The sequence below is a fragment of the Lampris incognitus genome, chromosome 3 (assembly GCF_029633865.1).
Source record: "Lampris incognitus isolate fLamInc1 chromosome 3, fLamInc1.hap2, whole genome shotgun sequence".
In the NCBI taxonomy this organism is placed as follows: domain Eukaryota; kingdom Metazoa; phylum Chordata; class Actinopteri; order Lampriformes; family Lampridae; genus Lampris; species Lampris incognitus.
The window spans coordinates 27116564-27143734 of record NC_079213.1 but is presented as its reverse complement, the minus strand read 5'-3'; the positions used below and the strand labels follow the sequence as shown (position 1 = coordinate 27143734).

At 49.6% G+C, this 27171-nt stretch overlaps 1 protein-coding gene across 1 annotated transcript in view; it reads left to right on the top strand.

The window, feature by feature from the left end:
• Positions 1-5131: 5131 nt before the first annotated feature.
• The window catches only part of sema3c (sema domain, immunoglobulin domain (Ig), short basic domain, secreted, (semaphorin) 3C), a 59888-nt gene continuing 37848 nt past the window's right edge, over positions 5132-27171 (top strand). The window contains exons 1-2 of the mRNA XM_056275602.1: positions 5132-5248; positions 8954-9127. Of these exons, the coding sequence (XP_056131577.1) occupies positions 8992-9127 (136 nt within the window). The 5' untranslated portion in view covers positions 5132-5248; positions 8954-8991. The remainder of the gene's footprint in view (positions 5249-8953; positions 9128-27171) is intronic.

The window sequence follows — 27171 nt, the reverse complement described above, 5'->3', positions numbered from 1 at the left end:
CAGGTCACAACGGCAGTGAAGGCGTATGAAGGCTGTAACCGAGGGTGGTCCCCAGTCTTCGTGGTTCTCCATGCCATTGGACTCTAGCTACCCTCTGCCAAGGACCGTGTGGTGACTGATGCACCTGCAGCCACCACATGTAAAAAGCTGTCAAATGCAGGCGTCCTCCCATTATGCGGCTCCAGGATCGGTCTCTACGCCCACCTGAGGACCCAGAGGGAGCACAGTCACACTCGACCCCGAGTGACTGCCAATAATGATGATGAGGTTCACTGTGAATGTCGGGATTGCAGAGTTGAATTTCCTCTACCGCTTATGGAAATAGAGTTGAAGACGGTAGCTAGATGAGTTTCAGGAAGTGGGATGAAACATTGTCGGAGGATGTTATCGTCTTTAAAGGTTGCTGCAAGGGCCGGATAATGTAATGTGCCTTATAGTGATGACCAACCGACCAAAATAGAAATGTGTGTGACAGGAAATAATATGCAGTAATTAGGGATCAGGGTGTGAGTTTGCATACGCAAGTGTGTGTGCATGTAGGCGTGTGTGTGTGTGTGTGTGTGTGGACAGTATATGTATGGACAGTAGCCCTCCTTGAGGTAGAGCTTTCCTATCATTACTGCCCCTTTCTTCACCCACCTTCCTTCTGCTTCACCTGTGTCCTTCCCTCTGCTTTGGGCCAGGCTCTGCAGTGGTTGTTAATTCTGGACCTGCCACTTAATCTGCTAATGTGAGATCATGCACTACCAATGTCCTTCTGTTATGGAAATGTCCTCTTGCACACCGAGTCACATTCTGCCCCCCCCCCCACTTTACATTACATTACAGTGCTGCTGAGCCCTGCACTTCTGCAGCTCTACGGTAACGTGTGGACTCAAGACGCAGGTCTCAGAGACCGCCATAGGAGGGTGTTGAGATTTCAAGCTGCTTTGACATAAAGCGTGACTCAGTCAGAATTCCTCACCTCTTTTCTCAGGGGCGGTTAAACCTCTCTTTTAATCCCTTGAAGTGAGTGGTCCAAAGTTAAGGCAGGGCGCCCGTGCAGTTTAACATTTATCAGAGCCGCCCCTTTGGTCTCTGACATCTTATTGACAATGCCATTTTTCACCTCGCTGCGTTTTTTTTGTTTCTCCTTTACCTCATGGGTGGTGTCGATGTAGCTGCCATGGGTACACACCGCGTCCCAAGATGGAGAAAACATATGCAAAATGAAAGCAGTAACGAGACAGTATCGCCATATTTAATTTTGCGTGCAACGCATAAATAAATCAGTGTTTCATTAAGCATTTATTAATCATACACTGCATGGAGATAAAGGTCCATTTTATTTTGATAATTGACAAAAACAAGCCACTTGACTGGACAACACGCGCTGTTACATTTCATTTACTGTCTTTTAATGGTTGTTGGTTGTTGATTGGTTTAATGGTTTTTTGGGTTTTTTTTGCACTTCAACCCCTGTTTCCCAGATTGCCACTAAAAGGCACATTTAAGAGCATGTCGGTGTTCTTCTGTGGTACGCTTCTAATATTCATCCCATCGGGCCATTTCAGGAGTCAGGAACACTTTGCATATCATTTCCCCAAGCCTACAGCAGGGCAACACAAAGACAAAAACACATCTAAAAACTACAATAACACAAATATCAAACTACTAAAAAAAAAAATCACTGTCCCAAGAGAACGAACACCAGGATGACTGTCGGAATTGCCGGTCTGCATAGGCTAGCTGTTAGCTTTGCCTACCCCACCTCCGCGTCCTGTCAGACCGCCCTCGGTGTTTCCCCTTCGGGCGCAGCTCCAGGCAGGGCCGTGGTCCCTGGGCCCACCGGACACAGCAGACTATGCACCCCCAGCCGATCCAACGCCAGCTCCCCCAGCCAGACACCCTCAACACACCTCCCTGCACTCCACACGAGGACACCAAAAACACAGTCAACACTAGGTGAGGCCGCCACCAGACCGCCCTCGGTGTTATCGGAACTGCCGGTCCGCATGAGCTAGCAGTTAGCTTAGCCTGCCCCGCGTCTGTGTCCTGTCAGACCGCCCTCGTTGTTTCCTCTTCGGGCACAGCTCCGGGCAGGGCCGTGGTCCCTGGGCTCACAGGACGCAGCAGACCAAGCTCTCCCAGTCGATCCAACGCCAGCTTTCTGAGCCATCAGATGAAGACGTGGACAAAGACACTGCATGGACGGTACTGGGTGAGGCCGCCGCAAATGTAAGTTCGCGCCGCCATCTTCTCACACCGATACTGGGTGAGGCTGCTGCAGAAGTAATTTTGCGCCGCCATCTTCCCATTTAAAACCAAAACAAGGCCAACAACAGCAAAGATGAAAACAATACGGCCTCATAGAAATGAAATGAAATGAAAGAGAAAGCTTGCATCAGAAAAATTTAACATAGAGGTAGTGGTGACAGTATACATCAGTATCTTTCATTAGGCTGACGCTTGGGGCGGATCGAATCCAACCGAGTAAATATTTGACACGACAAATGCATAACATTTGCACTCCTAACAAAGGATTGGTTGTTCAAAAGTGTGTGTATGTGTGTGGGCGGGGGTGCATGTGCGTGATTGATTGACTGAGAGCATCCCACCCCGCCAACTCGCACATCCATCCTCCACCACCGTAAAACTGCACACAGCCCACTATCATTTAACGCTGCCACCTGCGTCCCTGCTGTTCAGGTGCTGTGGGACCAGACTGCATGTCAAACCCCAGACAAAGAAGAACATCGGCCTGCAAACATCAAGACATTGGTGGAATGCGTCAAATGAGCCGGATAAATACTGCGCCATCCCCGTTTCAGGAGGATTTATTATGAGCTGGCGGCCCAGCCAAAGCCGACACACAACTCCCAGCTTCTTTGACGGTGCTGAGATCCAAGACTGCTGGCATCCCATGCGAAAACGGACGCATAGTTGAACCAAATATAGGATCACTCCACACCACGGAACTACTATAGTGTTGTTTGGTAACATAATGAAACAAAACCACGGGAATTACCAGGGTGATTTGTATGATGTACTACTACTGCCTATAGTGTTTATATGCTAATAAGATGATGAAGAAAACACGGGAAATACTGCACCGTAGTTATTATGATGGTTTTACTGTCGTCAGTTTCCATACGGGGATTGCATTTTGAGAGGGTCATGCTGCGGTACCTGTCGAGTTTACTGAGCGATTTCCGTTCCCCACGTCCCGTAACCAGGTCTCATGTCCGACATCTCCCAGCCCTCGTCAGATCTGGATGTCGGCTAAACACCCTCCGATCCATCACGCCTAATAAAAGGGAACTCATTATTTAAGCTCCGCACTGAGGACTGTAAAGGATAAACCTCAAATGACTGTGTGTAATGCATCTCTCTCTCTCTCTTTCTCTCTCTCTCTCTCTCTCTCTCTCTCTCTCTCTCTCTCTCTCTCTCTCTCTCTCTCTCTCTCTCTCTCTCTTTCTGCACCAGCGATACGTACATAAGGTTTTACAGTCCAGTGAGAAGCCTGTGCCGCTCGGTTGGACTGTCCTGACAGTTTAATTGGAGAGGCGTAAATCAGCCCGCCACGTCAAGGAGGAGGGGTAATTATTTCCCTCCGTCTCATCCCCCCTTTTCTCTCCTACCACATTTCAGATGCTACAGCTCTCTTGGCTCTTTCTATGACCGGTCACAGAACTCGGCTCACTTGCGGTGATTTTCCCCAAAATTAGCTCGGCGTTTTCTTTCTCTTTTCATTTTTCACCCCTTTTAACCCTGACGCCAAAGTGTAAAATCCAACACATCCTGTAATACAGCCACAATAAAGTTATATGATCCGCAGTCGGCCCTGAGAGCAACACAAATGCGGCCATTCATGGAAAGACAAACTGGGTATAATTTCCCTCCGTGGGGTCGGGTATGGAAAATGGAGCATGCTCTGCAGCATGTGGCCGGTGGATAGTATGTGTGGCCCGTGTTCGAGATCTCCGAAACCTGCGGTTTGTGGGGGTTTGGCCCTCCGCTTGGGTCGTAGATGTAAAAATGAGGTGATAACATAACACATCCCGTCTCGAGGTCTGCGATCCCTGACGGAAAACGAAACCTTTTGTGTTCTTACCCAGCTTGGCACGAATCACGGCGAGTTTCAAAAGCAGAATAACTTGAGCGCCCATGCCTGCCAGAAGGCGTTCTCCCTCGACCCTGTTTGAGGAGGAGACGCGTTTAGCGCGTGACTCTTTTTTTGTCTTAAAGCTCTGAAAGTGATATGTTCTCTGCATGGGGGGGGGGGTGCGTGCTCCTGGATGGAAATGGAGTGTACCCCAACTCTCCATGAAAGAATAAACCCCTATTTTAAGGTGGACCACATTGCATATATCATGCCCTGATTTTTTTTCCTTTTTCTTCTTTTTTTTTTGACCTGAAGTGATTGTAAAATATGTAAAATATGTAGGCAAGACCAGTATTGACATTAAAAATAGGAAATCTGAGCTTGAAAAATGTATCGGCTCATTCTTGGTGTTAAATGAGACCTTCATGTCTGAGCCCAAACCGTTAATTATAGGTTGAAATGTATCTTCTGGGCTTTTTGAAGCTGATTCATTGTGGTGAATATAACACCAATAATTATTCATGTACTATCTGTGGAGAAAAGGGAACATCTGCATTTTGATTAAATTTATATATTTCTGGGGGTGGGGGGTTGAAGAATTTATATGTTTGCAGTGGGCATGTGGGCAACCACGGATGGAGGGTGTTCGCTGTAAAGGTCCCTGACCTTTCTGACGACAGACTCTCTCGTGTTTCCTTCCATGTGAGAGATACTCATCCTCCACCTCGCTGTACAAGTTTAGATGAGCTGTTGTCTGTCTGGTTAGCAGAGAGAGAGAGAGAGAGAAAGAGAGAGAGAGAGGTAGAGAGATCATGGAAGGGAGGGGTTGGAGAGGAGGAGTAGAAGGAGGAGGCACACTTCAGTAGAGTGTGTAATCGGACACCAGTCCTCTCTTTTCGCTCGCCTCTCTCTCTCTCTCTCTCTCTCTCTCTCTCTCTCTCTCTCTCTCTCTCTCCCCTCTGTCTTTCTCTTTCACTCTTTCCGTCCAGCCCGTCCTGTAGGCAATTCAATGGAGTAACAGTGTTTTTTTCTTCTTGGTGAGGTGTGTTCATTTGGAACTTAGTGGAGTCAACCAGAGTGTTTGGAAGCGGGGGGGACAGAGACCGGGTCTGTTTGGCAGCAGGGACGCCCGATCGAGGACAGCACTGAGGGAAGCTTCATAAGGTGAGTAACCAGATGGAAATGTTAGGGATGGCTCTCTCGGTGCATGGATAGGTGGATGCATGGATGGATGGAGGCGAGTGAGAGCGGGGGAAAGTAAGAAGGAGAGGGGAGGTGGTATAGGCAGGAGGTGAACAGGTGCAGGATCTCTCCAGTGAGACTGGATTCAATCCAGAAGACTGGAAGCCTATAAGATACAAACTCGTAACTTTGCTCTTGCATGCTTTCTTTTTTACCGTCCCACTCGTATCTTTTTTTTTTAATCTCTTCTGTAGACCTCCATCTAAGGAGGTCCAGCGTGTAGAGCACAGTTGTGTTGCAGTTGTTGTAAAGCCACTACAACAACGTGTCCAGAAGCTCTCGTGGACATTAACGGGTTGGGTCAACAGAAGGTTCACATCTGATTGCATGCAGTCTGCCCTGAGTAGGACAACACTGAATGACACTCATCTGGCTTTTCTTAGCCGCGTCCATGAGTCAGGTGTGGGTGTGTGTTTGTGTGGAGCAACATGTCACTGTAACAGGACCGCTGCCCACTGAGTGACAGTATATGGTGCAAACACACTGACCATCCTGTTACGAACTGGGGGGGTAACTGGAAGGCAGAAGACCCGCATACAGTTGAAGCAAAGCTGCTCTCCCTGATATATCCGGCACTATCCTTTTGTTTACCTTTCATTTTTGTTCGTCGTCCAAGTTTCATCTCCTTGACGACTAAAAGGTGTCCTCCAGGATCATTTTCATGTGATCCAAATCAGAGCGAAGGAAAAAAATGTCCAGTTAAATACATACAGGAAGATGAATTAGAGAGAGCCGCAAGAACAAATCCATCACAAACTTTCATCGGGTCGGGTGGACTTCCCCAACCCCCCCCCCCCCCCAATACTCAGGAGCAGTCACAATAAATTGCCTTCGTGTGTATAAGGCATCAACAGGGAACCTTTAACAACCACAAAGCCGGTTTGGCATCCGAAGAATAAACATTAGGCAAGTCGGCCGTTAAATTTCATACTTTGATCAATATGAATTTTTAAGCGGTGCCATTAAAATGGCAAGATGGAAAATTCATTAGGCTGTGGGCCAAAGAATCCACAATAAACTCAATTATCATTACACCCTTCCTATAATACATCACTCCACGGCACTTGCTCAAGCAGCGCTCCTTTGTGGAGACATTTAATTTTCATCTCTGAGATCCCTGACTGCATTGGCACTGGTGGTATGTCTGGGCTGCGCAGGGCTCAACCAGGCAAAGGGATCGTGAACATTTATTATGTTCATTGCTGCAAAAAAAGGAGAAGGCATTTTTTTTGAGAGACAAATTAGTCCAGGCAGCAATTACGACACTCAGTAGGCCAAAGTGAGGTGGCTACAACAGGCAGCTCAAGGGTTCAGATCATGTCGTGTTTTTTTTGTGTCCATAGTGTTATAGGGGGTTCTTGTACATAGAGAAATGTGTTTGTGAAGTAGAGGAACTGTAACACCTCTAGTCCTAAACCGGCTGGGTGTCATGGGAAGCCCCTGTGGTATCTCAGTCAGTGACTCCTGATATCCAGAAGCGGTCCGCTGTGGGCTTGACTCCCCTGCCAACGACTTTAGCAGCTGTGAGACGGATGACTCCAGGTCAGAGAAAAGAGCATCTCCCCGGGACATCGCCCAAGATCTCTCCGACCAGAGGCAGTGGTAGACATGAAAGGTTAAACTGTGTATTTAGGGTCTTAGGTGGAGGATGAAGTAGGTGGTGGGGATGGGGCCGAAGGAGCAACTCGAGGAAGGGTGTGTAGATGTTGAGGTGGGGGTATAGAGGCTGGAAACAGAATTTGGGGCTTTCTGGATAGGCACATCATGCTGTTTTATTTCTTTCAAGTGCAGCCAAAGAGATCTCACACTGCTGCAGTTTTCCATGTTGTTTTACTGCATGGACACACACACACACACACACACACACACACACACACACACACACACACACACACACACACTCACAGTAGCAGCAGCAGCCCCTGCCTAATCCAAATAGTATAATTTTAGCTTTTAGCGCCATCATATATTGTTCTAACTTCGGCCACACCCACAACACAACTCAACCTTTTTGTACGCCGCATCCCAAACTGAAACTTCCACCGAAATCCTGCATCTTTCTTTGCTCCCGTTCATCCATCTTTCATTACCCATCTATAAACCATGAGAGCAGAGATCATCCTTTGTGGACAGACGTCATTTTCTCCTCCCTTGCTTTACAAGTAAAAGGCCACTTTATACCTCTCGCTGTGTAATATTCTGCAGCGCAGGTAGTGCTGCAGCCAATTTGCCGGGCTGGTTAGAGCAGCCGAGCTCTCTCCAGCAGCAGAGATTTGCCATGCAGGAGGTAGCGCCCCCAGGCAATACCTGTCATTATCAATAATTGAGCCGCTCTTGTGCTGTAATGGAATGAGAGTGAGAGAGAGACGGAGGTGGGGGGTGTGGGTTGTGGTTGGGGTGTCCTATCTCTGGTAAGCTCTTTTGTGCAGATTTACCTCATTCATATTTAAAAGAAACACATCTGAAAGGGTAGCGTAGGTGACATGTTAGCCTTTGCTCTGTGTTTCAACATTGCTTCTGTGGGCTGATTGTGTTGAACTCATGGAACTTGGGTTGGAGTAGAACGGACATTCCCATTCAAATAAACATAGCAAGACGGTCAGGGCGGTGGCCATTTTTATTTGAATCAATTCTGTTGCAAAAACTGTGACCGTTGTAGCGGGCTAGCTTCCGTATAAACGGACTTGTGGTTTTGCAGTGACCAAACAAGCAGTGGAACAATACGAACATTTACAGCCCCACTGACGTGTGTTGTCATCATAGCAACTAACCACAATCGCCATTTTCTTTTGAGCTACTCAAATGACCACGGCAAACAGTTAAAGCCCGTTCTATTCCAATTCAGTTTCTGTGGTTGAATACTTAATTTTGTTAATCGGTGTCGCCGCACAGATCACACTGATGAAGGGGTGTACAGGTAGCATGGCGGTCTATTCTGTTACCTACCAACATGGGGATCAGCTGTTCGAATCCCCGTGTGACCTCCGGCTTGCTCAGGCATCCCTACGGGTATGTGTCCTGGTCACTGCACTAGTGCCTCCTGTGGTCGGTCGGGGCGCCTGTTCGACGGGGAGGGGGAACTGGAGGGGAGTAGCGTGATCCTCCCACGCGCTACGTCCCCCTGGCGAAACTCCTCACTGTCAGGTGAAAAGAAGCGGCTGGCGACTCCACATGTATCGGAGGAGGCATGTGGTAGTCTGCAGCCCTCCCCAGATCGGCAGAGAGGGTGGAACAGCGACCGGGATGGCCAAGTACAATTGGGAGAAAAAGGAGGGAACCCCCCCCTCCCAAAAAATAATGTAATTGAGTGTTGGTGACGGGTAAATGTGCTCTCTGTTGTCCCCCATTTCACACTTTTATGATTCAAACTTTTTCCTTACAAGCGCTGCCCTTACAAAACTGGACCATCTTCCAAATACTAAACAGTGTAGTAATTCAGCTAAACAAATACTGTCATATTACTATTTTGCGATATGCATTTTCTCTAGCGTTTCCTCTCCTGGCTTGTATCACAGCACAGCAGAATTTTCCATAACAAGTTTTATAAAACTACAGTCCCCTGCCAAACCCTTTAATGCTGACTGGTGTTTGTCTTTGAATAACATGATGTACCCCACACACACACAGGCGGCGGTGGCTGGGCGCGGCTCCTGACTTGTGCAGTCATGGGCAGGCCGGAGGGGTTGGCCAGGCTTCCTCTGGTGACAGTTATGGCTTCGTCTGTCCTGGCTCTCTCCATCCTCTTCATCTGCGTCTCCAGCCTACCTCAGCCCCTGCCCAGACTCTTCCTCTCATATGAAGGTAAAAAAAACTGCAAAAACTATAACTATCCTCTCTCTCTCTCTCTCTCTCTCTCTCTCTCTCTCTCTCTCTCTCATGTTCGCTCGCTCACTCTCTCTCTCTTTCTCACACACACATGCATGTATGCAAAGTATCAACCGGCCTTTGCCCCGTTGGGGTCTGTTTTGTGTCCTCATAAGGGTAATGAAGTTGCGGGGTGATGCCATTTGTTTATGACGTTTATGCCTGCCAATTGGTGGAGGATAAAGGTGTGCCAGGGGCATTGCTGTCAATTTAATTATGGCGCACAAGACTTACCTTATGGGCTTTGCAGAGCTATGCCTCAACTATGCTGGCTCGTAAATCAAATTTACGTTAGATTGTTTGTTATCTGGGAAAGGTTGCCACGTGTACACACACACACACACACACCTATGTTCTGTAACTACACACTCACGTGCACATCACACAAGCATGCATCTCTCCACTCTCTCCGGCTCATGCCGGGAGCTGCATTCCTGGGGGAAAGTCCCTGTCCTTGCATTGTCCTGCTGCACATCAGTCTGGTGCTGGTTAAACTTTCATGACATGATGCTGTGTGAGAGGCCTGTGGGCATTGTAACGGCCTCTGGTTTTGATTCTGTTGTTTTATTTAATCGCCCTGACATGGATGATTATATGAATTTATGATGTTCCCCCTGAACTAAGAATGCAGGGGTAAACCCATTTGGTTTGGACGAGTCTGTGTGAGTGTGAGAGAGTGTGTGTGTGTTATAGTATTTGCATGAGGCTGTGTGAGTTTGTGGATGGGGACATCTCTCATGCCCCTGCGTGGTGGGCTGTGCGGTAACCTTTTAGCGGCGTCTGGATGGGGTACTGATGGGGGCAAATGGAGACGTTTGATCCCTCTGCACTACCTACTAGCTGTGGACGAGGCAGCCGGGTGCAGCTGGGGCTGTTGGTCTGTGATGGTTCTGCCATCAGACAGTTAAAATAAGCTTTATAGTGTCGAGCTGGGATAGGTTTTAATGGATTTTCCTTTTGACTATCTCAAACCTACATTCTCTCTCTTGCATCCAGACTTTGAATGGGTTTATTCCACTGCCCCTCGTGTCCTCTTCCTCATCTTAGTCTTCGTCTTTTCCTGTGCATTAGCTGTTGCCTGAATCGGGCTTCTGTGTAAATGCTCACTCTGGAGTACAGCACGAGGAAGGCTGCGTCATATCCATGCCTCTTTGTTTTAATTAGTCCCGCTTAGTCATATTTGAGGCTTTTATTTCCAGTTTTCCAGCTTACCAGAAGACAGCTGTCATGGAGACAATGAGCTGGCCTGTTAGCATCTCATCATGCTGGGGGGGGCAGGGGGGGTTCGGTGTGGAGGGCGGCAGCTTTGGAAAAGTTTACAGGCGTGGATGCGTGCAAGCAAAAAGTACACCGCCAGTATCTACAGAGTTCAAGCTGGGTATTATATCGATCTACGTAGATATTGTGATAATAGACGAGATATGGTCTAGTGTTGTCTTTCCCTGGAGCCTCCTCGGGCAAATTTGTGATATTGGGCTATACTATTGGGCTATATTTGACTTGACTTGACTTAAAAACTGGATGACAGTAAAGATAGAGTTTTCTGAAGTTATTCGACTGTTTCAGCTGGGTGAAATGAAAAAATGAGCGAGCTCTAACAACTTGGTCATCGTATCCACGATACTAATGATCAATTGTCAACATTTTCTTCTGTGTGTGTATCTTAATGAAAGCACCAACTGCCATCTCGCCACATTTCTGATATCGAGGTGTTCTGTCAACAACATCCTGCTTTTAGATTTGTCGGTACACACTGTATTTCCAAATGACTGACTGGATTAAGAGGGTCCTCAGATGGGCCGATGCCTTGTTCAGGACATCTCCCCTGCCTTGTGCCCAGTTCTTACTGGGATAGCCTCCAGTTCCCCCAGCAATCCTCGACTGGCTTAAGCAGGTATAGAGAATGAATAAAAGGATTAATTACTATAGGTCGAAGGTGACCGTGCTATAAATGAGCCAATCCCTGTGATCCTGGAAGGCTTAATTCCTTTTCGAGCAGTGGATTTTATTTCACCTCTTATGTTATCGTAGCTGTATTTTGCTTCGGAGGGGAACCAGATATTATGGCTATATGAGGGATAAGCAGGAAGGAATTGGCTCTTATTTGGCTTTTGGTAACCTTAGTGTCCAAATTTTGCCATGTGGGCAAGGGGCTATATTTAACCAGGGATGCATAGAAATGCATTTATGACACAAGAGGAAATGATGCATAGTGGAGAGGTGGGATGGGACATTTCGGGCAGGGTGTATTATTCCCAGCTAAATGGCAAAAGGCAAATGTGGGATTACATTCCAGCTGTGAATAATAATATCTGCCCTCATCACCTGAAATAAAACACATTATGTCATGACAAAAGTCACCTTCATTTGTCCATCAGAAATCATCTGGCATTCACATTTCCTTGGCTTCGGGTGGAGCGGGGTGGGGGGGGGGGTGGGGGAGTTCACCATGGGTGCGCACCAGATGTAGGAAAGCTGTGGAGATTTTTAGGCCCAACGTGGAGGCTCCTCTCCTCTGTAAACACTTGTCTGGAAGTCCTCATGGAGGGAAGAATTCAGGGGTGCCTGGTTTCTGTCCAAGCTGGAGTCAAATAGATGAATGGAGGGAGGTAGTGGAGAGACGAGGGGGACGGAGAGGTCTGGAAGAGAGGAAAGTGCAGGTGGTTTGGCACCTGTTGGGTGGTCAAAGGTTCATTCGTGGTATTTTTTCCCGGTTCGGGTATTCCCAAATGTGAAGGCCTCTTTCTTCTTATTCATAGCCTGGAAGTTACTAAATCAAGGCCTTGAGAAAAAGATAAAGCATGGAGGAGGCGTCTAGGGTCATACGTAGATATGAGCGATGGCGTACACTCCTTCACTTTCTCCCCGCATCCCTGGTGAAATCCCATCTTGGGGTAAGACGAGTTCAGGGGACTGGCTCGTCGGGGACCGGCTCCCGTCCCGCGTACAGTAGGAAATGCTGTTTCTGAAATTCCTCTCTCCCCTCACACTGCATACTCTTGTCTCCCAGAGGCGCACACAGCAAGGAAAGCCACATAATAAACAGAGCAAGGTTTCCCCAGAATGTGGCGAACCCAAATAAACACTTGAAGCTCGGCCAGTCTCCTCGGCTTGGTGAGACAACAAACACACGCCCTCCGTTCTTCGGGAAAACCTGTTTTAGGATAACTTTCAAAATTTGCTCAGAATATCCTTCTCTATTGTTATTGGTCCATATCTCATCACCTACAACAGATATTTATTTTTTGAGATTGCAATAGCACAAAGCTTCAGAAAGACATACTGAACCCTTAATAGTTGTGCCTGGGCTGATTTGTTTTTCCCTCAGCCCGACCATATTATTGTCAATTAGATGCAATTTTGAAAGTCTTTACTTATGCAGATGACAGTAGACAGCAAAATATTATGGAGATGAAATTGCTGAGATTAAAGGCACAATATTTTGATTGATATGTGTATAGTTCTTGGTTGGTAACTGCAATATTATTTCAACATTACTATATAATTTTTCCTTTCACGTAACAAACCAAAATCCGAAGTGACCTTTTTGTTGTGCTCGCGCACCAGAACCTGACCCGTGTGGCGAAACCCAAGACAGACAGACACGAGATGACTGCTAAGTCTACAAAGGGGGGTTTTATTGTGGGAGGGAAATGTATGGTGAAAAAAGGCGTTCTGTTAGTGGGATGTGTGAATAAACTATGTGTGGTGTCCCGTGGTTTGCGTGTATAACTATGTGTGAGTGTTTTTAGCCAATGTGTGGTGCGCTATGTAAATGACCAGGAGGTGTTGAAGAAATGTGCGTGCACCTGGCGAGAAAGTCCAGGTCCCAGAAGTCGAGTCCGAAAGGAGGGGTCCAGGTAGAGGGACAAGGGGGGGAGATCGCAGGAGAGGTCCGGGGAGAAACGTGAAGGTCGCTGGGGACGAGGGGAGCCGTGGAAATCGCGGAGGGAGAGTCTTGGGAGGAAACAGACACGAAGATAAGACACTGGGGAATAAACAGAAAGCAAGGAACGCTGGAGGGCTTATCAGAACTTCACCGCAGGGTTCAGTACGTCGAAGCACCGAGAGACGTTCTGGGAGGCTTTTTGTAGAAGGCTGCCTGATTGCCACAGGTGTGCCTGATGGATGATGGCAAACACCTGGTGCAGTGCAGCGCTCGTCTCAGAGCGCGAGCCGAGCGCTCGGATGTTTCCGGCACGTCCGAGCTGGGGGAGTGGCTTGAACGTGCCGGGGAGGCAGCTCGGGGCGGTGTAACCACAACAGGACCCCCCCCCCTCCTACGGGAGACACCGGGCGACCGTCCGATGGCGTTGGCCCGATAGAACTCCTCCAGGAGTGCGGGGTCGGCCAGGTAGGACCGGGGAACCCAGCTGCGGTCCTCGGGCCCATAGCCAACCCAGTCCACCAGGTATTGGTACCCACGCCCCCGGCGGCGTACGGCGAGCAGCTGGTCGACATCCCAGACCATGTCACCACCGTCGAGGACCCTGGGGGGTGGCTACCGGTTTGAGGCGCGAGACATGGAAGACGGGATGGATCTTGAGTGAGGTAGGGAGATGGAGACGCACCGCCGAAGGGTTGACGATGCGGTCGATGGTGTAGGGACCGACGTAGCGGGGAGCCAGCTTCCGGTTGAGGGTAGGGAGGGGCAGGTCCCGGGCCAGGTCGATAAGCTGGGGCCGGCACTCTCCGCCGGTTGGCGCTGCGCCGGGCCCGCTCTGTAGCTCGCAACATAGCGGCCCGGGCGGTCTTCCAAACGCGCCGGCATCGGCGGAGATGGGCCCGCTACTTCCAACTCCTGATGGGGGAACAGAGGGGGTTGATAGCCCAGGGAACACTCGAAGGGGGACAAACCGGTAGCCGAACTCTCCATGGAGTTGAGCGAGTACTCCACCCAGGGCAGGTACTTGCTCCAGGAGGCGGGGTTGCTGGTGGTAACGCAACGCAAAGCCGCCTCCAGGGCTTGATTGGCCCGCTCTGCCTGCCCATTGGTCTGGGGGTGATACCCGGAGGAGAGGCTGACCGTGGCCCCAATCCCCTTACAGAAGGCCTGCCATACCTTCGAAGTGAACTGGGGACCACGGTCAGAGACAATGTCCAGGGGAATCCCATGAGGTCGGACGACGTGGGAGACGAGAAGGTCCGCCGTCTCGGCTGCAGAGGGGAGTTTGGTGAGGGCAACAAAATGGACGGCCTTGGAAAACCGGTCGACAATGGTGTCATTGCCTTGGGACACGGGGAGGCCAGTTACAAAGTCCAAGGCAATGTGGGACCAAGGTCGGCCGGGGACAGGAAGGGGGCGCAGGAGACCTGCTGGAGGGCGATGGAGAGCCTTGCTGCGGGCGCAGGTGGTGCAGGCTGCCACGAACTCTCTGGTGTCTTCCTCCATGGTGGGCCACCAGAAACCCCTGCGGATGAAGGCCGCCGTTCGGTAGACACCGGGGTGGCAGGCAAGATGGCTGGAGTGGCCCCACTCCAGCACCTGGGGCCGGACAGAGGGAGGCACAAATAGCCGGTTCCGGGGTCCATTGCCTGGGTCGGGATGGGCTCGCTGGGCCCTTCTCACCACTGATTCGATGGCCCAGGTGACGACGCCCACCACCCGGGCCGGGGGAAGGATGGTGTCTGGGGCGTCAGGGGACCCCTCGGGAAACAGACGGGAGAGGGCGTCTGCCCTGACGTTCTTGGTGCCCGGGCGGTAGGTGAGGGTGAAGTCGAACCGGCTGAAGAAGAGAGCCCAGCGCGCCTGCCTGGGGTTGAGCCTCTTAGCCGTAGGTCAGGTTTTTGTGATCGGACCATACGATGAACGGCTGCCCTGCTCCCTCCAGCCAGTGTCTCCACTCTAGTGCGGCGTTGACGGCCAGCAACTCCCTGTTGCCGATGTCATAATTCTCCGCAGGACTGAAACGCCGGGAGAAGGCGGCGCACGGGTGGATCTTCTGGTCCTCCTCCGACCGCTGGGAGAGGACGGCTCCGATGCCCGTGTCCGATGCGTCCACCTCCACGATGAACTGTCTGCACGGGTCCGGGTGGGCGAGCACCGGAGCCGTTGTGAACAGCCTCTTCAGGGCCAAGAAGGCGGCTTCCGCCTCCGAGGTCCAGGAGAAGGGGTGGAGGTTGGAGGTGAGTGCAGTGAGGGGGGCGGCCACACGGCTGAACCCCCTGATGAAGCGCCGGTAGAAGTTTGCAAACCCCAGGAAGCGCTGGAGTTGCGTCCTGTTGGTGGGCCGTGCCCACTCCTCCACCGCTCGGGTCTTCCTGGGGTCAGTGCGGACGAGCCCCTTCTCCACGATGTGGCCAAGGAACTCCACGGAGGCGGAGTGGAACACGCACTTCTCGGCTTTCACGAAGAGCCTGTTCTCCAGCAGCGGTTGGAGGACCAGGCGGACATGCTGGTGGTGTTCCTCAGTCCTGGAGAACACGAGTATGTCATCCAGGTACACCACCGCGAACGTGTTCAGCATGTCCCGGAGCACGTCGTTGACCAATGCCTGGAAGACGGCCGGGGCGTTGGTGAGGCCGAAGGGCATAACGAGGTACTCGAAATGCCCTAGGTGGGTGTTGAAGGCCGTCTTCCATTCATCCCCTTCCCGGATGCGCACCAGGTGGTACGCGCTGCGCAGGTCCAGCTTCGTGAACACCGTGGCGTGAGTGAGTGGCTCGAACGTGGAACTCATAAGGGGGAGTGGGTATTTATTTTTCACCGTGATATTATTTAACATTCGATAATCTATGCAAGGCCTCAGGCTGCCCTCCTTCTTTGCCACAAAAAAGAAGCCCGCCGCCACCGGGGAAGACGAGGGCCTTATGATTCCTGAGGCCAGGGACTCTGATATAATTGCGCATAGCCTCCTTCTCCGGGACGGAGAGGTTATACAACCGGCCGGTGGGAAGGGCGGCCCCGGGAAAGAGATCTATGGCACAATCATAGGGACGGTGAGGGGGGAGGGAAAGTGCACTCTCTTTACTAAATACAGGGGCTAAATCGTGATAAATGGAAGGAACACCAGTGAGATCCGTGGGAGGAGGCACGGGTCTGAGGCCGCTGGACGGGGAGTGGGCGGAGCGAAGGCAGTTGGCATGACACGCAACGCTCCAACCCAAAATCCGCCCAGTAGACCAAGAGATGTAGGGATCGTGCCGTTCCAACCACGGTCTTCCTAACACCAGGGGCGCGCAAAACCAAGAAACGGATAGCTTCCACGTGATTACCCGAAAGAGTGAGGGAAGCAGTGCTGTGTGTGATTTTACCAAGTGAACGTCCATCTAGGGCTTGGGCTGTGAGGGGTGTGTCTAGGGGGACGAGTGGAATGCCGGCCTGCCGGGCCAGCGAGGTGTCCATCAAACACTCGTCCGCCCCCGAATCCAGGAGTGCACCAACAGACAGTGAGCGGTTACCCCAGGTGAGTGACCGGAAAAAGGTGGTTGTGCTCCTTCTTGGGCTGGGGCTGAGGAAGGGTCGTCAGACTCACTAGGACACCCCTCACTAGTGAGCCGGGTCTTTTTGGGCGAGTCGGGCAGGCCTTGATATAGTGGCCCGACCTCCCGCAGTAGAGGCAGAGGTGGCCATGCATCCTCTGCTCCCTAACTTCCAGCGGGAGCCGTGACCGACCCAACTGCATGGGCTCCTCCGGCCTGGATCCAGAAGCCACCTAGGGTTGCGAGGGGGAGTGTGAGGGTGGAGAGAGCCCACGGGACGCTGACCCAGGGAAGGCACCGGTAGGACGGACGGGGGTTGGTCTATGGGAGGGGCCAGCGCGCGGGGCGCGTTCCTGGCGCCGCTCCCGCAGCCGTTCGTCCATCTGGAGGGCGACGAGCTCGTTGAAGGAGGCAGGGCGGTTCCGAACGATAAGATCTTTGATGGGCTCGCTCAGCCCCCTCCTGTACGCGCAGTGTCATCCCACCCACTGTCTGCCGCGAGTATCCTTACCTCCAGGGAATACTCTGCCACCGACCTGGCTCCCTGTTGGATGGAATGGAGGCGGCCGGCAGCGTCCTGCCCGTCAGATGGGTGGTCGAACACCAGATTGAACTCGCGGCGGAAGGCACCATAGTCCGAGGCGAGCTGCTCGGTATGGCCTACCGCCGCTATGGCCCAGCTGAGGGCCTTGCCGGTGAGGAGGGACATGACAAGGGCTACCTTGGTCTCTCCTGTCCTATACCTAGCTGGCTGGTGTTTGAACAGGAGCTCACACTGACCAAGGAAACCCCTGCACAGCTCGAACTCCCCACCGAAGGCCTTGGGGCAGGGGAGGTTAGGCTCGCACCGGGGGTCCAGTGGGGGTTGACTCGGAGGGGGAACGTCGGGACCAGGAACGGGGAAACCGGAGGCAGAGACCGAGGCCAGGGCAGGGTGGTCGCTCATCCTGGAAACCGCTGTGGAGTGCGCAGCGATCTGCGCGGTGAGGGCATCTAACGTGCTCGTCGCGGCCTGGGAGCCGGACTGAAGATCGCTGATCTCTCCGGTGACACGGGTGAAGGCAGCAGTAAGCTCTGAGCAGAGAGAGGCAAGTTGGCAACTGTGACTTCTTACTACTGCCTCTAGGGGGACGGGGCTCAGGGGCGTCACAGGGACCGTCCGCTCCTTGGGTTTGCCTGGGTCCATAATGGCTTCGACGTTCTGTTGTGCTCGCGCACCAGAACCTGACCCGTGTGGCGAAACCCAAGACAGACAGACACGAGATGACTTTTAAGTCTACAAAGGGGGGTTTTATTGTGGGAGGGAAATGTATGGTGAAAAAAGGCGTTCTGTTAGTGGGATGTGTGAATAAACTATGTGTGGTGTCCCGTGGTTTGCGTGTATAACTATGTGTGAGTGTTTTTAGCCAATGTGTGGTGCGCTATGTAAATGACCAGGAGGTGTTGAAGAAATGTGCGTGCACCTGGCGAGAAAGTCCAGTCCGTGATCCAAGAGGGGTTGTCCGAGAAAGTCCAGGTCCGAGATCCGGGAAGTCGAGTCCGAAAGGAGGGGTCCAGGTAGAGGGACAAGGGGGGAGATCGCAGGAGAGGTCCGGGGAGAAACGTGAAGGTCGCTGGGGACGAGGGAGACGCGGGGAGCCGTGGAAATCGCGGAGGGAGAGTCTTGGGAGGAAACAGAGACACGAAGATAAGACACTGGGGAATAAACAGAAAGCAAGGAACGCTGGAGGGCTTATCAGAACTTCACCGCAGGGTTCAGTACGTCGAAGCACTGAGAGACGTTCTGGGAGGCTTTTTGTAGAAGGCTGCCTGATTGCCACAGGTGTGCCTGATGGATGATGGCAAACACCTGGTGCAGTGCAGCGCTCGTCTCAGAGCGCGAGCCGAGCGCTCGGATGTTTCCGGCACGTCCGAGCTGGGGGAGTGGCTTGAACGTGCCGGGGAGGCAGCTCGGGGCGGTGTAACCACAACACTTTTGGCCAAACTCAGATGGGTGGATTTACACGCCTGGAGAAACTGTTTATATCAATATGTTTCTTGAAGGGATTTTGACTGGAAATGAGTCTCACATCAGATAGTTTGAACCAAACCTAAATTTTAAAAAAAGAAAAGATATTTGGCTCATTTCTAAGCTTTCTGGTACCACTATTTCTCCAGTTTCTTTGTTACAGTGCTAAACTACAACACCAGAGCAACCGATCGCAATATCAATTTGCTGTTTTCTAGACACCTTCTGGTACTCTGAAATATTATCTTACAGGCAATGAAAAGATCCCTTAGCGCTCGCCTTTGACCCCGTCGCATGCCTTTACTTCGGTTGATGCTAGATCCAACGGGGTGTAGGCACAGAAGTAGACGTGATTGGTTGTTGGTTAGAGTTAGGATTTAAACTCTTTTTGAATTTTCATTGTTAGCAAGCGTTAACGTTAGCCATCATTACAGTACGATCTGGCAATGTTAAGGTCAGTTGTAAGCTAGCTAGCTAAATGTTTCAGTGTGCATCGTTTGTTTCAAATCAGTGCGCTTCGAGGTTCCGCGCTGTCTATTGGCCCACGCAACAGCCAATCACGGCTACTTCCCTGCCTACACCCCTTTAGATCTAGCATCAACCCTTTACTTCCCGTTGACTCGTTTTGTCAACAGTAAGTAACAACAGTTGTATTAAGCTAGCTAACATGCTAAACTCAACCGTGTGAATCATGGATGCATTTTACTCAAAAAATTTTACCAAGACGTGCAAGAGATGATTCAGTTCAAAAAGTGTTTTCTTTGTTTTTTACTTGAGTATAATTTAATCAGTTAAACGGAGAATGAGTCGGATTTGTCGGTTGTGGTTTGTAAACGCAACATTCAAAGTTGGCCCCTCCTCCCCGGCTCAACGTCACCAGAAGGACCCGCCCCCTGACCGCAGTTACCAGAACACATCCCACTGTACAGGCCAACGCCGCGTCGCTCTTCATCCCCATTCTCTCCTTCAGTGCTCGCCAGCGGGTGAAAGCCAACCCCGGATTCACTCTCGTATTGGAACGAGCTTTGTCCGCTTGACGTTTCGCCTCGCTATATTTGCATCTTTTTGGTGCTGTGTCCGCCATTGTCGTAGCTTCTTCTTGGATGTGTACTTATGATCTCGATCTGGCACCTGGTTTCTCCATTTTTATAAAGTCCCGCTGCCCAAAGGTTAACGCCCAGAAATGTCCCATACACAACAAAATAAGAAAGTGGGCAGAGGACAGGATCTGCAGGTACAGACACCGCCACACACATTTAGTGGGTCATAAGTAATGATTGATACCACTGGCTTGGTCGGGCGTCCCTACAGACACAATTTAAAGTGTCTGCGGGTGGGAAGCCAGATGTGAGTATGTGTCCTGGTCGCTGCACTAGCGCCTCCCCTTGTCGGTCGGGGCGCTTGTTGAGGGGGGAGGGGGAACTGGAGGGAATAACGTGATCCTCCCATGTGCTGGGAGGAAAATCCTACTTGTTCAACCTTTAAGAAGAGTTCATATTGTTCGATTTCTTTGTCTGTGCAATAAAAAAGACATGTTGTCATTTGCTCTTTGTGTTAAACAAGGTATCTGTTCATGCATTAAAAGTATTGCTCTAGTGCTGGTATTGGGGGAAAAAACCATAAGTGATACCCATCCCTAGACTTGCCTCACAGCAGCCCATATGTCTAAGAATTTTAACAGTGTGTGAGACCAACCTGTTAAAGTTATTTCGGTCCGTCCCTCATTTAAGACACTAACTAGATGTTTAAGAGCTGAAGTTGCGATGTCACATATCAACCGGTGACTGGAAGATACCGTTAACGCTGTATCTACCTGTGTACAGATTGACAACTGCCATGTGGCCTGCTTATCCCTGAGGTGACAGAAAGGCTTACCAACTACCACCACCCCATCCCCCCACCTTTAATTATAGACACTGTTTTAGTATGCAGCTCATGGCGGTTGTGTATAAAAAGGGGGAAGAGTGAAAGGACGTGTAATAGACTACTGTTTTAGTGCTGGCTGTGCAAATACCGTGCAGTATTATCATTTCCATTGAACCCACTGTGAGGCGTCCCCGCTGTTGAACCACTCTGGGGGCTCATGTATAAAACTCGAGCAGGCTTTATTGCTTGAAATAGACTTGCGTTTATTGAGGAGGCAATACCAGTGCATTCAATATCCTGTTATTTCAGCATTAGCACTGCAACTTGTTCCAGAGATGGGCTCCAGCATTATGAAAATTCAATTTCAGGAACGGTACAATCAAAGTGTTGGGCCCTATTCCCAAGTCCTACCGCTTGGAACGGCGATGTGTGTTTATGATCAGCATCATTTAACCTCATTAGCGGTCTCACCCTGTTCAAGTGAACTTGCAGTATACCTTACTCTGTTGATTCAGCACCAAGCAATACATGAATGTCAGACAATGATGAAGGATGGGGGTGCACACATATGCTTTTGTACCTCTGTTCTTGAATGACCCTGTTCACAAAAAGTATATGACTCCAGCTGAGATATTTGAGAGGTTGATAGATATTGTTACTGTAGTTTATTAATTAATTAATTAATGTTTGAATTTTCTCCCCAACTGTATCCGGCCAATTACCCCACTCTTCCGAGTCATCCTGGTCTCTGCTGCACCCCCTCTGCCGATCCGGGAAGGGCTGCAGACTACCACATGCCTCCTCCGATACACATGGGAGTCGCCAGCAGCTTCTTTTCACCTGACCTTGAGGAGTTTCCCCACGGAAAGGATCACGCTATTCCCCACAGTTCCCCCTCCCCCCCGAACGGGCGCCCCGACTGACCAGAGGAGGCGCTAGTGCAGCGACCAGGAAACATACCCACATCCGGCTTCCCATCCGCAGACATGGCCAATTGTGTCTGTAGGGACACCCGACCAAGCCGGAGGTAACACGGGGATTTGACTCGGCGAGCCCCACGTTGGTAATTACTGTAGTTTGAACGAGTCTTTCCTAACACTGGTCTGACCCATAAGGGCTTCTGTTTGGAGCTGAAGCCCTGGACAGAAGCAGCCGCACGGCCTGGTGCCCCAATGGAGAACAGATACACCGTGTCCTATGGATTAGTAGTCACTTTTATCATGCCTCATTACACCGCCTATCAGTCATATGGGATAAATGCTGCTCATTTACCATAGGCTGACCCCAAGCTGTTAAGGATGTTTTTACTTGTAATAGTGTGGGATTTAGGGAATACGTATGGGGAGTATGTGTAAAGGAGTAGTGTGTGTGTGGGGGGGGTCAAAGGGGGGGGAAACTGCTTGCACATAGCAAGTGGTTGAAAGTGCATTCCTAAGACATTTAGGTGGCAGGGCTTCTGCTGAATCATTGCAAAAACCATCCCGTTTTCCACCCCTATTATCATTAAAAGGCAGATCTACTAGCTATTTTGCTGGGTGGATATTTCAAAATACATGGAGTGCCAAAAACCATCAGACCCTTAGGAGCTTTTCATCAAGCCACTTACTGTATCTCACTTACCGAGACGGAACCATTACCAAACTGAAATATTTTCTGAATTCCTAAGAGAAGAGATCAGTTGCAACACAAAGTCTCGCCAATAACACATTCAGCCCCTGTAAGGTAATGTCTCGAACTTAAATCTAATAGGAGAAAGAGTAATAATTTAATTTTAAATGTCTGTGTATGGCCAGGGCCCTTAATGATGATAAATCACCAAATCTTCCCCAATTCTTTGAGGGATTTGATAGAAAAGCCCTTTAATGGTTCAGGCCTTTTTGACCGAGGGTTCATCCGGCGACCTTGCCAGAGTCGTAGACACCAGACTCGGATCGGCCAAGCTGTCTGCAGCGGGCGATGGCATGCAATAGCCTTTTGGGGACACCAAGATGTCAAAGAGCATGAGTCAGATCTGACGAGCAGCCAAAAGTGAACAAGTACGTCTGTGTTTGGGTTTCAGGCTTCAGAGGCAATACGGCAAACTGTTTGCCAATATAAAAAGTTATCTTTCTCCTCTTTCATGTTGCACACCTACATTTGTGGATCTTCATTTTTCATAAGTAAACGGTTTTTTAAAAATTTATATCTGATTTTTCCCTTTTTCTCCCAGTTTAGTGGCCAATCGCTCCCTATTTCGGTTCAAACACCCACCCTCGTACTGCATGCATTTGCAACTGCATCTCTCCGGCCGGCAGTCTCGAAGGAGACGCCTCCCCACTTTCGTGACAAGGTGAATCCAGGCCGAACCACTGTTTTTTGCGACACACACAGAGACGCATTCATGTGACGAACACAAGCCGACTCCGCCCCCCTCCCAAAGACAGCGTTGCCAATTATTGCGTCTTCATCAAGTCCGGCCATAGTCGGATCTGACGAGACCGAGGCGCGAACCCCGGTCCCCAGTGGGCAACTGCATCGACACAAAGTCGAAGCTTAGACCACTACACCACCGCAGACCCTAAGTAAACGTTATTAAGCTCTTGAACTGAAATCAGTGATGTTCCGTGGTTACCGAGATGTACAAATAGCTGGGCTGACCATGAGCATGTGCATTTATCGCTATCTGTTTTGCCTTGTGCATATACACTGTATGCATGCATCAGCGACTACGTGTATTCATCGGTGTGCATATATGCATCACGTCCGCAGGCATTTTCTCCACCTGAGTTCCCAGGTTGCTGAACATGTTCCATTGAAGGTTAGGGGGTGCAGTGAGATGGAGCTTATAGTGCCTCATGTCTGACAAGTGTCTGAGATGTTTGACAGGTCCTCTGTCAGCCTGCCTTTCTCTGCCTGACGGTGTTTTGCCATTCCCGGATCTGACCTTGCCCCCCCCCCGGCCCCCTTGTTGAATGTTTTATTGTTCCTTTTCCACAACATGTCGAGAGGTAATCAATAACCGTCAATATGTAAGAGACGGTATCTTTCCAATAATGCCCAAGGTCAAATGCAAATTCCACTCACTGGAGCATTGCAGTATATATTAAATGCGGCAGTTTAAATTTTGCAACATTTTTTCCCAGACTCTTTTGTCAAGCAAACTCAAGCTGTTGGGTTATTGAGGAAGTTCTTATACCACTATAATTAGGTTGCAGGATTTTTCATTGGCTGTGCAATAGTCGAACTCTTGAGGAAAACAGAACAGCCGTACAGGAAGTAAGTCCCCGGTGTTATGAACCAGTTATGTCTTTGAGTCTGTTCTTATGTCGGATTTGTATGTAAGTCAGAACAGTGGCGTACTGTTCACATCCAGCGTCCCGACTCACAGGTCGGGCCCCCCCCCCCGGGTAAGTGGAAAACCGATGAGCGTTTTACCTCTCTCTGAACGCTTTATTATTTCCACTTTCATTTCAGTCGTGATCGTTTTCCTTTTCTTCGATGCATCACCACCACTTGCATCAGATTTACACTTTGAAGCCATGGTTATGAGGGTGAACACATGGAAAATTTAAGTGAAAACACAACGCATACAACAATGTTTACGCGATACGACTTAAAATGGCGACAACGGCGTGGCATTGTTTTCCCTCGGGCCGACGAACCGCCTAAAACTCGTAGTGTTTTGAGCGTCACGCAAAGTAGTCCGTCCGTTCGTTAGTGCGAACCATTTTTAAAAATAATAGGCTGTATGGAGGTCGGTTCATAAGTTGGGCATTCGTAACCCGGGGACGACCTGTCTGTATACAGACGGGTGACAAATTACAGGACAAATGTCTTGGTGAGGTGTTGGTCCACCAGGAGCCTCCAGAACATCTTGTCGTAGATTCTACAAGTCTCTGAACTCTACTGGACGGATGAACTCCATTCTTCTAAGATATTCCCTCATTTGGTGTTTTGATGATGGTAGTGGAGAGCTCTAACACATCGGTCCAACATCTCCCACAGGTGTTCAACTGGGTTGAGAGCTGGTGACTGTGAAGGCCATAGCATGGGATTCACACCATGCTCATCCTCATCAAACCATTCATACCCCTTTTCCACCAACATGGAATGGCTTCCGTTCCGGTTTGCGCACCTGATTTTGAGCCGTTTGGAGCATTTCGACCAAAAATAAATTGGCTCGTAACCCAAACAGTTGGTTCCCAGCTGGAACCAAAAAATAGTAGGACCTGAAGTGGGAGCCGTGTCATATTCTAGGTTGGAAAGAAAGATGGAGAAGGCAAAGTTGGAGGTGAAGTCAACTGAGAAGTTGTTGGGGGGGGGTTCTTTTAGATGCAGGCGTAACAAAAACTGTTTTCTGTGGGATGGGGTGCTGATTAAAATAAATCTAATACTACTACTACTACTACTACTACTACTTTCGGCTGCTCCCGTTAGGGGTCACCACAGCGTATCATCAGTTTCCATCTCTTCCTGTCCTCTGCATCTTCCTCTGTCACACCAGCCACCTGCATGTCCTCCCTCACCACATCCATAAACCTCCTCTTTAGCCTTCCTCTTTTCCGGCAGCTCCATATTCAGTATATTAAAACACATTTTAATCACACTGGCGGCTGATGGGTGCGTAACATACGAAACAAGCTTGTACTGAAATGCATTAAAGTTTTTTTCCCCTACATCTATCTTAATATTCCGCTCCTCATTTGTTGAGCACTTTTATCTACTCCATTGATGGTTTCTGGACCCCCCCCCCCCCGTGTGTGTGTGTGTGTGTGTGTGTGTTTGTGTGTGTGTATATATATGTGTGTGTGTGTGTGTGTGTGTGTGTGTGTGTGTGTGTATATATACCACTGCAATCACTCAGTATCAAAAAAAAAACCTTTTGACCCCAGTGATGTCATTATGTCACTGAGAAAATGTTTCCTTATTTTAAATGTTACAAACTGTCCACCTCATCTGGTCATGCGTCTTGCCGTTCCCTGTGGCTCCCCTTCATGACTAGTAACTCCTGTGATCCGTATCTCCTGCTACCTCTTCTAGACCCGGGGTTCTCTATAGGTCTCAGAGCTCTAACAGAAAGTCACAGTGATTTACAAGCTGCTGGAGGTGAAAGGTAAGTAGAGTTCCCCAATGTGGGCAGATGAAAGTTCACAGCTCTGCAGATGAGGAGAGGCCGAGCATGTTGGGGTGTGAAGATCTGATTGTGTGTGACAGGTGGAGGAGAGGCCAGGTGCTAATTAGGGCAGTGGGAATGCAAGCAAACTAGCTCATGGGCTAGCATGACAGACAAGTTTGTATCTTGGGTTTCATCTCCTGGAGGGAATATTAGCCAACCCCTTAGCAACCAGCCATGCAATGCAGTCCACTGTGACGATGGCGATGAATGACATCACCCCAGTGGAGTCTCACTCACACAGACACACTAGGTTTTCCAACTCTCCAGGATTGGCCTGGGAGAATCCAGGATTTGACCAACATCACCTGGAATGCAAAATCAATCAAGATTTTATTTTGACAATGAAAGCGTGAACAGTGAAAACTGTGGTGAGCGCTGCTCTCTGCAGTGTGCATTACACCAAACCATGTCATTGTGGCATTAGCAATGACACCTCCTTTCAGAGTGGCCTAGAGATTGTCAGAATCAGAAAATTCAATTTTTATAATTTAATTTATATTTTCATTAATACTGTCTCCCTCAGTTGCGCTACTTCCAGTACAGCTCATGTAAATTAGAGCTTTTGTCCAATCAGATTTTCCCTGTGCTGTCTATGGGTGAAAAATCCCCCCTGAGGCCTTCAGAATTTCGAGTGAATCCCTCTGCCGTTGAAGCAAATGGGAAAGATGTTGATTGTCACATTCTGTAACCAATCAGATTTCGAGTTTGCCATGTTAGGCATATTCTTTGACATGCCAGAGCCTTCTAGCTTGCCTAGCCGCCTACGTCAGCATTTTTCATGTGGCGGGCTGCACATCAACATAGGGCCAGTTAATTACTGAAGTAAAACTGGCTAGCGTGTAAAACAGCATTAGCTAAGATTTATTTGAATTTTCTTTCATGGTGTTTAGATTTTTAGATGTAGTGCTTTAGATTTTTTTTTTGTAGTTATATTTCTGTTGGAACTGAAGCACACCGGTGTACTGTTCAACCGTGTCATTGAACTCTATAAAGAAAGAACGTAGGATGGACTTTGTCTTCAAATGATGAGCAGCTTTGGTAAGTTTGATGGATGCACCGAAGACCTAGATTTAAAATACACGGCCCGCCACTGCTTCCATCCATCCATCCGTCCATCTATTATCTAAACCACTTATCCTGCTCTCAGGGTCACGGGGATGCTGGAGCCTATCTATCCCAGCAGTCATTGGGCTGCAGGCTTCCATTAATGGCAAAAATATATTATCGCTGTTATTGAATCCAATAGCAGTTATTTTTTGCTGGTCATCGCTGTAATTCAGATGGTTCTTTATGAACTCAGCTGTTGTTTGCCCAAGTGTAGGTAGTCACTCTTAATCTCTCGTTATGGCATTCACTGCTCACTCCAGCTGTCAGTAATATGCATGTGGCAGCGGGTTAGAGCATTACAAGGAATTTGTGGCTCCGAGTTTTGTTTGTGACTCTCTGTGACTCACTTAAGGGTCTGCCATCCGCCCGTCTCTGCACCACTTCCACTGCCACCCCCTAGTGAAAAAATCTCCTCAATTGGAG